Raw genomic sequence first — 16,786 nt, 5'->3', positions numbered from 1 at the left:
TCCACTTGAATTTTTGACCAACCAATCATACAATAATATAATTACACATCACATATAGCATAGAAAGCAAGACAATCATCTTTGACCAAAGATTAAGCCTAGGTGTAAAGTTTAAGCTTACTTTTTCAACTAGTTGACTTTTTAATTAATCAAACTTTGACCTATTTATTTAAATTATTCTACACATCATTTAATTAATTTAAACACATATACAAACCTTAGAATTTATCAGAGAATTTAACTACACTGTCAGAACTCAGTTCAGACCTAGTTTGCAAAATTATCAAAATACCCTCGTTACACAATTTTCTGTATTTTATCTCTAAACACAACTTATGTTCTTTTTAGGTTCTACTTGACTTGTTAGGTATGAATTGTATCATTACATCCCTTATCATGATAGTTTCATGATTCAACTGACAGAATTCCCTTAACAGACACAGAATTTACACATTGTCTCACGTAAATGTCAAATTTTAAATAGTCTGAGAATTAATGTTGTTATAGAGAGAGTACAATAATCAAGCAAGAAGAAACGTGTACAACAGAGATGAAAGAATTCTCATTTGTCTAATAAAAGAAAAAGAATGTGGGTTTCAGAATAAAAAGGCAAAATTCAACCCTAAGTTGTATATTCAAGCAACTTGCTTTATCTGTCAAAGCACCAGTGCACCACCTCTCCATACAACCATGAAACAGCTGAAGAAGAATCACAAGATTTCCATCCTCTTCCTCAGCCTATAAATAGGAGAGTCCTAGACGAAGAAAATGATCAAATTCCTTAGAAGATATCATATAGTTCATAGCTTAAGTTTCTGTCTTATAACTTGTATAGTTTTAACAATAGCTAAGTGACAACAACCCTTTCCCCATTCTCTAGCACCATTTGAGACTCTTCATGAGCAATCTTCATATTTCTCCATTTTATTTCTCAGTATTCTAAAACTTGTTGTTTATTAATATACGTCTGTTATTTCTCTTCTCTTTTACTCGTTATCTTCAACTTAATCTCGGGTCTATGGGATTTCAGACTAGAATAACTATGTTTGAGTTTTCAGCCATGAGCTAAGTTATTTTAGAATGGAAAAACTGTGAAGTTCTCAAAGAACTATGTTCAAAACACTTGTACTGAACCTTTTGTATTTCTATAATTCAAGTAATCTTAACTCTTTGAGTATCAATAGAAATTGAACGTAAACTGAGAGAAGAACTTTCTTAAGGGAGGGATTTCAGATAACTTAATCATATGAGGAAGGTAAGATTGTGGAAACAATCTTACTGGTTGCCTAGGAATAAGGAACCACCTCGTTCCCTGAAGGTTCTGAACGTAGTAACTATTGGAGTCAAGAGAGCTATAGGAATATGAAAACTTGTGAGCCATTTAGTCCATGAGCTGAGGAATCATAGTTGGCAGTGAAAAGACCTGAACAAATTCAGAAAGGTTAAATCTTGAGTTGAGAGCATAGCTATTTAAGAATGAAACACTGGATCCATTCCTCGTGTTAAAAATTGTTTTTGTTAATCATTTCATCTTGTTCTCTCTTAATTATTATTATCTTTAAATTTTGCATTTAATATCCTGTAACCACAAAACCAAAACTCCCATGATTTTGTCATTCATCCTAAAATTAGGAAGGATTTAATATATAATGACGCGAGCAGTTGTTTAGAGTCAAGGGAACGTCCTTAAGATACTACGGAATGAAAGGCCAAACAGTTCAATATTGTTCTTTCATTTATTTCAAATTCTTTTGAGATTAGTTCAAAATATTATTTAGATTTACGATCCTCGTGGGAACGATAATTTGGGCACTAATAATCTCACTTATTACTTAATGCGTGCACTTGCGCAACTGGGTCAATATCTTAAAAACGAATGCATTTTCTCTTCATAGACTAAGTTAGGGAACGTCCTTAAAAGCATCAGCACCCAACAATATACTTGTTGTAATCGCAACAACTGGTCAATAGAGTTTGCAAAAGCAGATGGAATCTCTCACAAAGATAATTGTTAAGAATCAAATCTCTGCCATCAATGCTGAGGAACAGTAGTGTATGTCATATGTGCGGAAAGATATTTGACTGCGAGCTGCTCACTAGCTCAACCTTCAGAAGTCAACTATATGCGGAACTAGCAAAGGAACAACTTCCAAGGTAGCAACAACACGGGTTGGAGGAATAACTCAGTTTTATCCTACAAACCTCAATAGCAACAATAGTCACAGATGACTTACAACCTTATCCATCTTCAGCTTTGGAGAAACTGGTGGAGACCATGGCTTCAACCACCAATGCGTTCATTAAAGAGACAAGATCAAACTTCAAGACTCAAGAAGAATCGATCAAGAATCAGGAGGCTTCAATTCGAAATCTTGAAACTCAGATTAGACAGTTGGCCAAACAATTTAATGAAAGAGCTCCGGGGACTATGCCTAGTGACACTGTGATTAATCCAAGAGAGTACTGCAATGCAATCACCACTGGAGTGGGAAGGTGATTGAACCTCGAGATAAGCCAGCCAAGGTATACAAGGAAGCACCAAAGGAGGAAGAGAGAAGAGAGAAGATTATGAAAAATTAGAAAAATCATAAGATATCATTTTATTAAAAAATAACAAGATATTATTTTATTAAAAAAAATATTATTTATTAAAAAAATACGAACTGGGCCTAGAGACTTAAGGGCCATTCCCGCTAAAATAGACTTGATGTAGGTAATTAAGGGGATATAATTTTCTTTTCGGGGTTTTTTTTTTTAATTTGAAGGGTTTAATTTTCAGGACAAACAATTCATTAATATTACCAAAATGATATTTTATACATATAATATTTAAAAAAAAAAGGGGCGAGGCCAACCCTAGCCCCCCGAAATCTGCCATGTTCCAAATGAGTTGTTCTCATTAGCAACTCAATTTTTTTTTATATCGACCTTAATTATCACTTTTGAGGCAAGTTGGCTTCCCAGGTTTTTTCACAAGCTTCAATTCTTTGAGTCGATTATGAGACTAATCCCGAATCGGAGCAGGCAAAATTAAAACTTTTAGCCTCTCCCTAAAAATATATTTAATAATAATCGAATCTAGATTCTCTCTTTACCTATTCAACCTGGGTAACCTACTGAGGTGGGGCCATTTTTTTCCCTCGATGATCTTGGTTCACACACACACACATACACACACATATTATATATATATATATATATATATATATATATATATATATATATATAGAGAGAGAGAGAGAGAGAGAGACAGGATCCTTTGACACCGGTGTCAAAGAAAAAGTTTGACACCTCATCTGAGAGCCGTTAGATTAAAAAAAATCAACGATTCTGATTTGTAAGCATGTGACACCATTGATTTTTTTTAATCTAACGGCTCTCAGATGAGGTGTCAAACTTTTTCTTTGACACCGGTGTCAAAGGATCCTGCCTGCCTATATATATAATATATATATATATATATATATATATATATATATATATATATATATATATATATATATATATATATATACATACTTGTTGTCACTTCCTCTTTTGTTTTGTTTTAATCCTTTTTCCCTCTACATGACTATATATACGACCCCACGTCTACTTTTAAGTTTATTACTATTGAGTCTAACATTTATCAATAACCTTAATTGTATATAATAGATATCAATATAGGTGAGTGGGGACAATCCAGGAAATCAACTACGTTCCAAATGAGTTGTTCTCAACTTCTAACTGTCAACCCCCTTTTTTCCCACTTGATGATCTTGGTTCACACGTATATGGATGGTTGTCACTTTCTCTTTTGTTTTCTTTACATTCTTTTTCCCTCTGTACGACCCCACATCTACTTTTACGTTTTTAACGTGTGTGAAAGTGCTTTATTTTTAACGTGTCGTGTCGTGTCACGTGTCGTATCGGTGCTACATAAATTTTAAGTATTAAATTCTTATTCTTATCATAAATAATTATTTAAGAGATTTTACTCTTTCTATGAAATTCTTAAAATTTAATTAAGTTAATCTAAAGTGTTTTATTTTTCTGGGATGTTACAAATCCCATACTAACCATAATAATTGCAGTACTATTTACAAGAAAACCTTAATCCCAGTTGTATTCTGCATGCACCTAATTCATGCTTTAATGTGTGTACAGAAATGATAGATGTACACCATTTTTCTTTTCTTTTTTTGAAAATTTCTCCATTTGTTTATTAATTATTCAACTAAATTGGTTGAGTTCCACAGAATTACAAGGACGGCAAAACCCTTGTAATCAAAACATAACTATGTACCCAAAAATTAAATTTGATATTATTGATTAAGTTGAAATAACCCTATACTAATTATCGTTATGCTTGGTGGTATACTATTTTTTATATATTATTTATGCTGATAATTGGTATAGATCAATATGTATCATGTGATGATTACTATATCTAATTGGTAATAGATTAATATCCTGTTCATCATATTACATGTTAATTATTTGTACCTCAACCACTTATGTAAAAATGTTGTGAAAAAATGATCTGTAAAATGCTCAATTGATTTATTTACGGCGATTGTTTTTCTCATTTAACATAAGAGAAAACAATCTCTTACACACACAAATGGAAGAAAGAGGTTCTACCCAAAAAAAAAAAAATGAAAGAGAGAGGAAAGATAATAAGGAAGAGAAAAAAAATTAAAATGAATCCTATTACGATCTAATAGATCGATATGTCCAATCAGGGATTGGTATGTTAATATATGATCTGTTTGTCCTCTCTCAGGGTACCTATAGAGAGTACCTTAGAGATCAGCGGATCATTGTGCACAATATTACAAACGACATAGTTAAGGCGTGAGGTGTGTGCACAGTGACAAGCTAGAAGAGATGGTTTAGAGTGTGTGTACCTCATTGGCTTAACCCCTTATTTATAGATGGATTACCTGGCAAGAGTGTACTTCTGGGCCTCTTAGGAATATTGAGGGACCAAGTCCAACTACTTAACTGTCTGGATAGAATCGCCATTAACAAGAAGATTCCCTTCCTGTTTGTGCTGTCCTTTATTGAACCTTCTAGAAGTCTTTGTCAGGTCCATAACAAATTCTACATTCAATTTGTATCTAGTGCATGAGATAATAATCTCATACAACATGAGATTATTATTTTCCTTTATTTATTATACAAAAATTAAATTGACATTTGTTTCTTGTCTCTCCATTCATGTGAGGAAAATCATACACGTATACATTTGAATTATTCAACTTTTCAAATTCATATTAAGTATGATAAGATATGAAGCTACACTTCTTGCATTTTTTTTAATACCAACCCGAATAGGTTTAGCTTTTTTAGCTGGCTATGAGATTATTTCTGAGTGCGGGACATGTTAAAGATTAAAGTTTTATACCCTTCCTCTGGAGTGGATTAAACCAAGAATTTTTTCCATCCACTCAACTTCCTTATATCAGTTGAGCTGCTATCATTGGCTACACTCCTTATAGTTATTATTATAGGTGTAGGAAATCCAAATCCTATAACTGGAGTAGTGTGAGGAAAAGAACCGTTTAGAAGTTAATAGCCGAAGACTTCTACTCCAAAATTATATTAAAGAACTTGTTTGGTTTCAGAAATTAATTTTTATAATTTTTTTTGTATTTTCCAAAAAAAAAAAAAAAAAATATTTTTTATTTTTGAAAATATTCATAATTTTCAGTTTTTAAAAATATATCTCTCGCTCCCTGCAGCTCCTCTATTTCTCTTATCACATCAAATAAAATTATTTATATACACAGATAACTTTGATTTCATAGTGTTTAATTCTCTTTTTGACTGTGGAATTGAGGAGTCCATAATTTTTGCCACATTCCATTAATTCAATATTGGCGGAGGAGACTGCAATAAACTCATAGTTGACATGATCAGATAGACATTTATTTTGGGTCAATTGATTGGGGTAATGTGTATTTTGTAAATTATGTGTTTTATTTTATACAATTATATAATTGTTTACTGCTATTTTTTTTATGAATAATGTTTTATTTTATTTATAAACTTAAATTTTATTTTTATCTTTTTTTCTTAATTTTTTTGTATTTTTCATTTAGATTTATCTATTATCGATTCCAACTAATTTAGATAAGGGGAATATTAATCTTATGTTACATGAGAGTATTATCTCATGCTATAGAGAGAGTTTAAGTGGGGTCCACCATTAAAAAGTAAAAAAGAAAAAGAAAAAAAGAAGGGGTGTGATTTTTGATGTGAGAGAAAATGAGATAACTACCTCATCTAAAATGAGAGTAGTATTTCCCTTTAGATAAATGTCTTATTGACGTTGATGTTGATATTAATAATATATATTTATATAATTTAAGCACATTTTACGAGTGGCTATGAAAAGTAAACAATTATAAATACTTATTCTTTATTTAGTTGTATTTATCATCAACTCCAATAAATTTGGAATAAAGATATTGTTGAGGTTGACATTGATGTTGACGTTGATATTATATAAATCATGCAAATTTTACTGGTGGATGTGAAAAATAAGTTAAATTACGCAGTAACTGTAGCAATCATTTCAAGTTCTTCATCCATTATCATCTTTCTATAAAAAAGCCAAAGCTTTATGGTGTCACTAAGCCAAGCATTAGTAGTGGAATACTAGCATATATTGATCACATAGCACATCCATTCAGCAAAGCAAAACCCCACATGCCCTCTCACACAATCTTCAGTTCAGAATCTGATGAAGACACTTGGGTTATCCAAATTAATCACTTGGTTAGCGAAACCAACCTCACAATCTTGAGCAAAATGCCCGTTTGCATTTACCAAGTTCCAAAATCTTTGAGTTGTGCCAAACCAGAAGCCTTTACCCCACAAATTAAGAGACGTGATCATGGTTGAGAACCAAATTCCAACCTTCATATTGAAGAGGATCTTGTTGATTGAAAGATCCGAAACTGAAGATTCAGTTGAAGAATACCTGGGTTCAATGCTCTTGTCATTCTGTGAGAAACACTGTTCAGTACTCAAGTTAACTCAAACCCCAAAATGTTCTGAAGCTTTCAAGCATTGCCATCTCTTGGATCTGTTGTACCATTTAATTGTCTCTGAGCATGAAAAGCCAGAAAAACAAACATTTGAATCCGAAGGTATGTAAACCCCCTAGTAATAATGCATGTACCACTAGTTCTCCTAAAGGCATAGTCACATTCTTAAAGAAAGTTAAAGTTCCATTTACATGGATAAAAGATGCTCTCAAAAAGCTTAAGGACACGAATATTCCTCTTTTGGAACCAATTAAAAAACCCATAGATGCAATACTCCATTTGTCAAAGTTTGAGCCTTTATCATCAGATTTGTCCAATTCTGAAACAGAAGCTCCTGTGGTTGTCACCATTCCTTCTCTGTGTGAGCTTTTTTCTGTTGGGATCCGTTTTAAACCCTCTGAAGGTGGCATCAAGGACATTCATTTCGACAAGATGAAGGGCATGTTTTACCTCCATGTGATCAAATTGGATGTGAACTCAGAAGTGATAATGAGAAACATAGTGGCTTATGAGGCCTTGACTCAACCAGATTCACTCGTATTCACAAGGTACACAGAGTTGATGCGTGCAATCATAGACACTGTGGAGGATGTTAAGCTTCTGAAGAAGGCACAAATCATAGAAAAAACTAGTTCTCTCAGTGTGGAAGAAACTACGGATCTTTTTAATGGGATGAGCAAATCCATCGGACCTACTAAGACTAAAAAGTTGGATGAAACCATTCAGAAAGTTAACAAGTACTTCCATGATAAGCGTAAGGGTAACCTCTATTGGATCTTCACCAATTATGTGTACTCTTCCTGGAAGTTCTTCACACTTCTTTCCACCTTTGTGCTCTTGGCCATGACGGCTCTTGAAGCACTTTGCTCGGTTTATGATTGTCGTAGTCATTTCAGGCTGAAATGATTCTCTCATATCATTTTTCTTATTAGAGGTTGTGTGTGGTGATGTTTTTTAGTGGTATAATGATGTAGTGTTATTAGTATGGTAATTAGTGTTTATGGATGTTCACATGTGTTTATTGTTGTAATCAGATATATACGCTTACCATGGTTGCAGGTTTCTATAATTATTCGATCATATATAGGACATATGAGCTTGTATCAATAGCTTTCATAAGTAATGCAAAGCAGCTAACCTGTTTGTGGTACCAGAATTGTTTTTCTTGATTATATATGTGTGGCAGAAATTAAGGCAGAAATCCATTATAGCTTTTCAATTTGTAGATATGTTTCTTTTTATTTTTTTTATACCATCCGTAATTATTTCTTTGAGACAAATAAGCTTTTATATAAGTATCTCCATGAATTTCGAGTCTTTGAATTGGTTATAAAATTAAAATATTGAATACAAGGCGAGTCAAGAATTAAAATTTTATGTCTCTCTTAAGATGATATTAGTGAAAATCAAACCGAAATTCTTCCCTATCCACTCAGCTCGATCCTTTACCCTAACTGAGCTGACATCATTGGTTTGTACACATGTTATATGTCTTCTCTCAACTTTGTCCTACTAAAAGACTTCGTAGCATGGATACTCTAGCAAAATTATTGTTTATTATCAGTATGTTATATTTTATGAAAAAGGGCCCTTCATTTTTTTATTTTTTTATTTTACCATTTTGTACTTTAGAAATTGTAATTTATGAGGAAAATATTTACAGATTTGAGGTTAAATGTGTTGGAGGTTATGAATTTGAGAGAGAAGGGTTTAGAGGTGCTTGAAGTATTACACCAAGAGATATCAAGTTTGAAATGCTCAACAGTGTTACCTCCAGCCTAGGAAACCCTAGACATTATGCAAGCTATTGGGCTCCAGCCCATATGAACCCAAATAACCATGATTTCACCTATTGGGCTTATATGTAAACATATTATTGGATTATATTATTAATATATCCAACAATCTCCTCTTATGTTCACCATATAGCACAATCCAATAGAGTGATCAATATAATGTTCAAACAAATATGAATCATTCATATCCAGTCCAAGACAGTTAACTAGGATCAATCAAAGAGTTTTAAGAGTAAAATATTAAACTCAATCGTCATTTTCAATCTAAATAAATAAATCATCATTATCATGAATCTGTTATGAGACCAACATACTAAAATAAATATTTTGAGTTTTAGATTCAATCTAAACTCATCCAAATCCCAACATCCAAAATAAGTCTCAAAATCAGTTCACAATCAACAATGTTCATAAAATAAAGATAGTAAAATATAAGTCTCAAATAAATGGACTCCATCAAAATGGACAATAACGGGTGAACTGTCAAGTCCCCATTTACATCAAGGAGGTGATCTTAGTCAAGATCCCTCTCATTAAGCTCTCCTCCATCTCTGCCATCCTCTGTAGAATATCAAATATGAATTACATATTATTATGAATTCAATCAGTTGAATAATCTACCAAAGATGTCTAGTTTTACTAAAAGAACTTAGCATCATATCATCAGGCAAAGAAGAACATATATTAATGTCAGAAAGCATTGTAATATTATGTTCATAAGCATCAAGCCAGTTTCATAAATTATGAACAAGGCCTAAACAGATTGTTTTGCAAAGAGCAAATCAATTTATGTTTATTTGTAAGAGAATAACCATTGTCTAGTTTCAATGAACAGGACCAATAGTCAAGTCACTTACAATAACCTGGTCATGTGATGCCAAGTTTCAATTAAGAAAGAGACCCGCAGGCTTCTTATGCAAACTACTATTTCAATAATTCAATTTGGAATGTCACAATTACTGATTCTAGCACGGCCTCGATCTTGTTGGGATCCACTGTAACTCCATCAGCTGAAATCACATGCCCCAGAAACTTGACTGATTTGAGCCAAAACTCACACTTAGAAGGTTTTGCATAAATCTTTTTCTCCTTCAGCACTTGCAGAACTACCCTCAGATGCTCCGCATGCTCCTCCTCAGTCTTGGAGTAGATCAGAATATCATCAATGAAGACAATCACAAACTGATCCAGATACGGATGGAAAATCCTGTTCATGTAATCCATGAACACTGCTGGTGCATTGGTGAGTCCAAACGGGATCACCAAATATTCAAAGTGACCGTATCTCGAACGAAACGCGGTCTTCGGGACATCCTCCGGCTTCACCTGAATCTGATGGTATCCGGACCGGAGATCAATCTTGGAATACACGCAAGCACCCCTGAGCTGATCCAACAGATCATCAATCCGAGGAAGGGGATACTTGTTCTTGATCGTCACCTTGTTCAACTACCGGTAGTCGGTGCACAATCTCATTGTCCCGTCCTTCTTCTTCACAAAGATGACCGGTGCTCCCCAAGGAGACACACTCGGTCGGATGAAATCTTTCGCCGAAAGATCCTCAATATGCTTCTTAAGCTCAGCCAACTCCGGTGGTGACATTCGATATGGAGCTAAAGAAATCGGCCCCACACTAGGCAACAAGTCAATGGAGAACTCTATCTCCCGCTGTGGTGGAAACTCAGGGATCTCCTCAGGAAACACCTCCAGGAACTCCCCCACCACAGGAATGCCAGTGATATCCTCCTGTGTCCCACTCACCAAACCACCCAACAAGACATATCCCAATGCCCCTGCTCGCAAAGCTCTCTTGGCCTGCAGCAATGAAATGTATGGCGAGGAACTAGCTGTGAAATCACACGGAGACATCACCACGCGCTTTGCACGACAATTAATCATTGCACAGTTTCTAGACAACCAATCCATGCCCAGAATAATCTCAAGGTTGGCCATCGGCAATCCTATCAGATCCGTCGAGAACTCACGGCCGTCCCACTGAAACGCTACATCGCGATGTACAGTGGTAGAATCACATATTTCTCTGGTGGCGGTAGTCACCCGCAACGGTGGAGAAAGCACAGACATGGGCAGCTCAAGCCCCAAAGCAATCGGGGTAGCAACAAACGAATACATAGCCCCGGAATCAAACAATGCATCAACATCAATACCACCAATAGACACAGTACCTCTAACAAGGTTCGGAGCGCGGTCCGACTGCTGCCTATCCAAGGTGTATACACGCCCAACAGAAGGTGGCACCGCAGGTGCCGAAGCAGAAGCCATCGGAACCATCTGCAAAGGAACTGCCTGAACAGCTGTAGCTCTCGCCGTCGACGACAGACAGTCTCTAGAGAAGTGGCCCTCCTTGCCACACTGGAAGCAAACCAACTGCCCCGAAGCACAACGTCCCACATGCTCCTTTCCACATCCCAAACATCTCGGAGTGGAAGGAGGCCTAGCAGAACTCCCCTGCTGTGAAGCAGCCCTCTTGAACTGACCAGGCGCCTGTCTAGTAGCCAACTGTTTACCCTTGCCCCTCCCGGCAAACCTCTTGTCCTTCCAGAACGTAGGAACAGGAATGGAACCAACAGTCCCCTTGGTCTCGTCGACCTTGGCCCTCTTGGCCTTGCTCGCTATGCAGACATCTTCAATGTCCTTACACTGCTGAACCAGTGTACCAAAGTCCCTCGAAGCAGCTCCAGCAATATGCTCAGCAATCACCTCACTAAGTCCTCTGCGGAACTTAGCGGCCAGAAACAACGGAGTAGAAGGAACCATCCGGAAGTGCGCAAACTTTACTAGCTCATTAAACTTGGTCAGGTACTCGTCAACAGACATCGAGCCCTGAACCAATCTATCAAACTCCCCCTGCTTCCTCTCCTGCGCATCGTAGGGAAAGTATCTGTCAAAGAAGCATTCCTCAAAGAATGGCCACGTCAAAACACGACCCTGCATCTCATAAGCACGAGAGGTGTTCGTCCACCACTCATGGGCATCGCCCTCCAGCATGTAAGTCGAGAACATCTGCTTCTGTGGGTCTGTACATTGCATGACTCGAAAATATCTTGTCCAGCGACTCCAGCCATCTTGCAGCAGCAATAGGATCCAAAGACCCCTCAAACATAGGTGGCTTATGCTTCCTGAAAGCATTCAGCCGGCGATCTATCACATCACGATCCTCAGCAGGCTCTACAAGAGTCTCCCTCGTCTCAGCGACATGAGCAGCACTGCCAATGTGACTAAGGCTCTTATCCTGAACACTAGGTGGAGGCGGCGGCGGCGGTGGCGTTGGTGCCTGGCCTACAGCAGAACCAGCCCTCATCTCCTCCAACATGATTCTCATCATCGTCATGTTCGCCTCGAGGACATCCTTAGTGGTCCTCCGGTTCGCTTCACGAACCTCTTCTGCGGCTATCCGGTTCGCCTCGCGAACAACATCCATCATTGCCGCGTTGGCCAATCTAGTGACCTCTTGATCGGCTAACCTAGCCGCCTGCATCTCAGCCAATGCAGTCAGGATAGGATCGGGTTGATCTTCAGAAGTCTCTCGTGTTCTCCCGGACCTTACCATGACTCTACACAAGTTACACAAATTATGAGTTGATCAGGCCCACACAATGTGATTACATATGCATTATCATAATAAAATTCGACGGAGTAAACACACCGGACAGACACAACCAAACATCCTAACTATTGCAATACATACAGGATTTTCCCTCGAACTATTGCTCTGATACTATAAATGTAACACCCCGTATATATCCGGTAATGTTATCATACTATCGTATTAAGCAGCGCTTAATTAAAAATGCGGAATATCTTTTTCTCTTCAATTATGATGTCATTATCATTACCAATTTGCTTATTAATCAATTAATAAAACATCGCCTGTATGTAGTTGCAATAAAACCACTAACTGAAATACCTCATAACATAGATAAGAATAGTGTGTCTCTAGAAATCACGGGACTACCACAAGTAGGCCGGACCAACTAGCAGGTTATACAACTCCAATCCAAAAGTACTAACATAAAGTGTCACGGACAATCCCAATGCTCACTCAAATAAGGCAACAAAGCCCAACATCAGTCTCAACATAAACAACATAATCTCAAAGCGGGAAACATAAACAACATCTAATATAGTCATGCTAGCATAAAAGCAGTGACAACATAATCAGCTAAGCTCCGGCCTCCTGCCGCCCGAGGCATCAGCCCCCATACTACCTGATCCTGAAATAAGCATTCCCCAAACGTGGAGTAAGATCTCTAAACTAGAAATCTCAGTAAGACAGTGAGTCCTCAAGGATCTTCCACCCCAAGCTCACTTACATGTCCAATATAAGTTCAAAAGCAGTTTATCATCATCAGTTCTAAAATAGTGCAATGCAGCAGATAATCATGTCATGTGTGTCAATTCTATTCTACTGGCCAGAGAAATGCAGGACTTATATACACCAAATACCCACACTAGTGCAAGACGCCACTTGCATCCACCCCGGATCACCATCTTGTATGACGCCACATACTCAGGCTTACCGTCAAGATGGAACAACACATGCATATTAAAAGCCATTACACATAAAGCTCAACAGCATTTCAAATATCCAAAGCATGTAACACAGCATGCATATAACCATACCCCCATGGGACATGGTGGAACCACAACATGGCTAAATCGAGGACATGAAAGCTTACCTTGTAAGCTACTATCCAATGCCAAGAGTCCACACAAGCTCAAGGCCCACAAACAACACAATCACAATCTGCCCATGCCATAATTAATCATCAATAATCATAGCTCAGATTACACTAAGTGATTAAGTCTTTCTTACTCATTTTAACTCATTACATGCTGTTTCTGCAGGAAGTATTCGAATACTCCACGAGCAGTATTCGAATACTCCAGCTCTCCAGAAAGTATTCGATTACTTTCACTTAAGTATTCGAATACTCACCAGTATCCGAATACTTAACCCCCCCAGTATCCGAATACCTCAGTATCCGAATACTAAACTTTACTGTATTCGAATACTTTCCAGTATTCGAATACTTCTTCAAAGGTAACCGAATACTTTTCTTCCCAGAAAAGTATCCCAATACTCCAGCAAGAGTATTCGACTTCCTGATGAACAAGTATTCGAATACTACACGAAAAGTATTCGAATACTTCTTCAACAGAATGCAGAAATTCGAGCCAACTTCTGCATAATCCCAAATTTAAGGGTCCAAACGTGATTGGGAGTCCAATGACTCCCCAAACAGATATAACCCAACATGTTATGAACCCAGAAACACATTCTTTTACTCAAATGGTTAAAGTTCCTCTTTTTTATAGATTAAACAAGTTTTAGGCCTCAAAATGACACTTAGGTGATCATGGCTTACCTCAAGAGCTCAAAACTTCGAAAATGGAGCAGAAAGAAAGCCTCCAATGCAACTCCAAGGTTCTGACTTCACAAGGCTACGAAAATACACTTCAAGCTAGTCCCTTTGTGCCAAAAGGTGGCTTCTTGAAGCTCAAGAAGCCAAGAGCAAGCCCCACTCACACAAGCTCAGACTGTACATCCCCAACACTCTCAACCAACAGCAAGCATATCCTCAGAAATGCTTCACAACTCACCACCAAGGTTACCCCACACACACCCAAGTGTTTAAGTGGCAAAAACAAGGAGAAATGTGACACCTTTGGCTCACAAGAGGAAGGGAGATAAATTGTGAGCCAAAGGTGGCAATGGGAGGCACAAGGCTGAAGAGAAATCAGAAAACTCACGTAGGCAGCCTCCAATATGGCCTAGGGTTTAGTGCCATTAAGCATATATAAGTGGTTAAGTCACTAACACACAATATTAGCTTTAATTGCTACGCTTAGCATTTTAATCCCAAACTTTGGATTCTTAACCTACTCAATTTTACAAGAATTGTCATATTTTTATTATATTTTTCTGAGCACCTTTTCGATACGCGCTTTTCATAGCCAATACCAGTTTCCGGCACCAGTTCTCATCATTTGGACTCGAAACTCGTTTTACAAGTCCTACATATTATTCTAATAATTATCATGCACTTACTTTAATTTTCCGGGATACTTTTTCGGTACGCATTTATATCGACTAGCGGACCGGTATTTGCACTTTTCTTCCGAAAAGCGACTTTCAGCATTCTTACTCACTAATTATAATTATTAAAGCCTCATAATAATTATTAGGGTCAATTATGGAATCATTTCCTAATTTTTGCATAATTAATTAATTAAATTCCTAAATTAGCGGTGCGGGTTCTTACACCATGATCTTTGATAAACTTATTCTCAAAGAATTATGCATCTCTGGATTCTATCACCAAGTTGTAGATAGATCCAAAAATCTATTTGCAGGACTGTCTTCTGCACTTCCTAGATATACGCAAGTAATGGTTCTATGTCCCACCTTAGGTCTCTTAGGATTTTGTATTCTTACATAAGCAATACATCCCCAAGTCTTTTAAGAGTATCATATCTACAAGAGCTCTTATGTCGTATCTCATAAGGAGTCATAGACAACTTAGAGTGCGACAACCTGTTCAGGATGTGATTGGCAGTTAGAACTGCTCCTCCCTAATAGGAGGAAGGCATGCCAGCTGTAAGTAACAGAATTTAACATTTCAGTTAATGTCATATTCTTGCGCTCAGCAACACCATTTGATTGGGGTGAGTAAGGAGCAGTGGTTTCAAGTATTATGCCCTCCGAAGCATAAAATTCCTTGAACCCTATTATTGTGTACTCTCCTCTTCTATCACTCCTAAACCTCTTAATTTTCAAGTTGAGTTGATTTTCTACTCTTGACTTAAAAATCTAGAACCTTTCAAAAACTTCATCTTTCAATTTCAACAAATAGACATGACAATATCTAGAAAAATCATCTATGAATGTATTAGATCAAGAAGTTGTGTGTTTTAGAAACCGACTTAAAAGGTTTTCTAGTGATCTTATTTGTGCACATACTTCACATTTGTCAAATCGAATAGAAGCATTTAATGGAGTATCAAGATTTTTAGCTAGATGTTGCATTTTCCCGTAGTTCACATGTCCAAGTCCATTATGTAACAACTTTGGATCTATCAAAGTTGAACTCACATGGTTTATGCTCATAGTATCTAAACTCAATCTATACATATCATTAATCATGAATGCACAATCAAAATAACAAGAGTTAACAAATAAAGTTACTTTATCATTCATAGTTGAGAAAGGCATACAAGCTTTATCAAGCAAAGATACCAATTTTCTTTTAAGTAAAAGTGCTACTCTAACTTGTTTTTGAGTTAGTAGTTTACTAGAAGAAAACACCAAGTTTATAGTTGAGAAATACATATCATCTTTATCAAGCAAGGATATCAATTTCTTTTTAAGTAAAGGTATTACTCTAACTTATTTTAGAGTTAGTAATTTACTTGAAGAAAACACCAAATTTGCAGTTCCAACATGAGTCACATCTGTCTCATTACCATTGCAATTTTCCACTGTTTCTTTCACTTCTATGGGCTTAGTGAGTAAATTCCTATCATTTGTAGTATGACAGGTAGCACGGCTCTCCAACCACCACTCAAAAGAGACACTGGCCTTTCCATTCTTCATCATTCCAATGAAAGCTTAAGGCTCAGGTTCAATAGTTAACATATTAGCCTCGTTTTGTGGTGTGTTATTCTTTAACTTATTTGGTAGCTTACACTCTACTGCCTAGTGCTCCCACTTTCCACAGTTATGGCACTTGTATTTCTTCTTTTAAAGATAGTGTTTTTGGCCACTAACTATGAAGAAGATTCACCTTTTGGTGGCTTAGACTTCTTTTGAGGTTTATTGGAATACAAAACTAAGTAGGCAACTAACTTTTGTTGTCCTATTTGTTCCAAACTCTTCTTAGAATAGTTTTGATCCTCGATATAAATAAACCTCTTTAATTTATCCAGTTC

The 16,786-nt window shown here is 36.7% G+C and overlaps 1 protein-coding gene across 1 annotated transcript; it reads left to right on the top strand.

Moving 5' to 3' along the window:
- Positions 1-6,623: 6,623 nt before the first annotated feature.
- Positions 6,624-8,224, top strand: LOC133289102 (putative UPF0481 protein At3g02645). The gene is made up of 2 exons (XM_061486976.1): positions 6,624-7,139; positions 7,366-8,224. Exons 1-2 carry the CDS (start codon positions 6,884-6,886, stop codon positions 7,941-7,943), a joined length of 834 nt encoding a protein of 277 aa, XP_061342960.1. The 5' UTR covers positions 6,624-6,883; the 3' UTR covers positions 7,944-8,224.
- The last annotated feature ends 8,562 nt before the right edge of the window (positions 8,225-16,786 follow it).

This window comes from Gastrolobium bilobum, unplaced genomic scaffold (genome assembly GCF_033153095.1).
Source record: "Gastrolobium bilobum isolate Gb01-03AN ecotype WA unplaced genomic scaffold, APGP_CSIRO_Gbil_v1 utg4504, whole genome shotgun sequence".
Taxonomy (NCBI): domain Eukaryota; kingdom Viridiplantae; phylum Streptophyta; class Magnoliopsida; order Fabales; family Fabaceae; genus Gastrolobium; species Gastrolobium bilobum.
This window is presented reverse-complemented; position numbering and strand designations above follow the sequence as displayed.

What these genes read in the sequence shown, in the direction of transcription:
- LOC133289102 (XM_061486976.1), top strand. Translation starts at nt 6,884, where the DNA reads ATGGTTGAGAACCAAATTCCAACCTTCATATTGAAGAGGATCTTGTTG. An exon ending in ACAAACATTTGAATCCGAAG is followed by an intron (nt 7,140 to 7,365) that starts GTATGTAAACCC and finishes ATTCTGAAACAG; the next exon opens with AAGCTCCTGTGGTTGTCACC.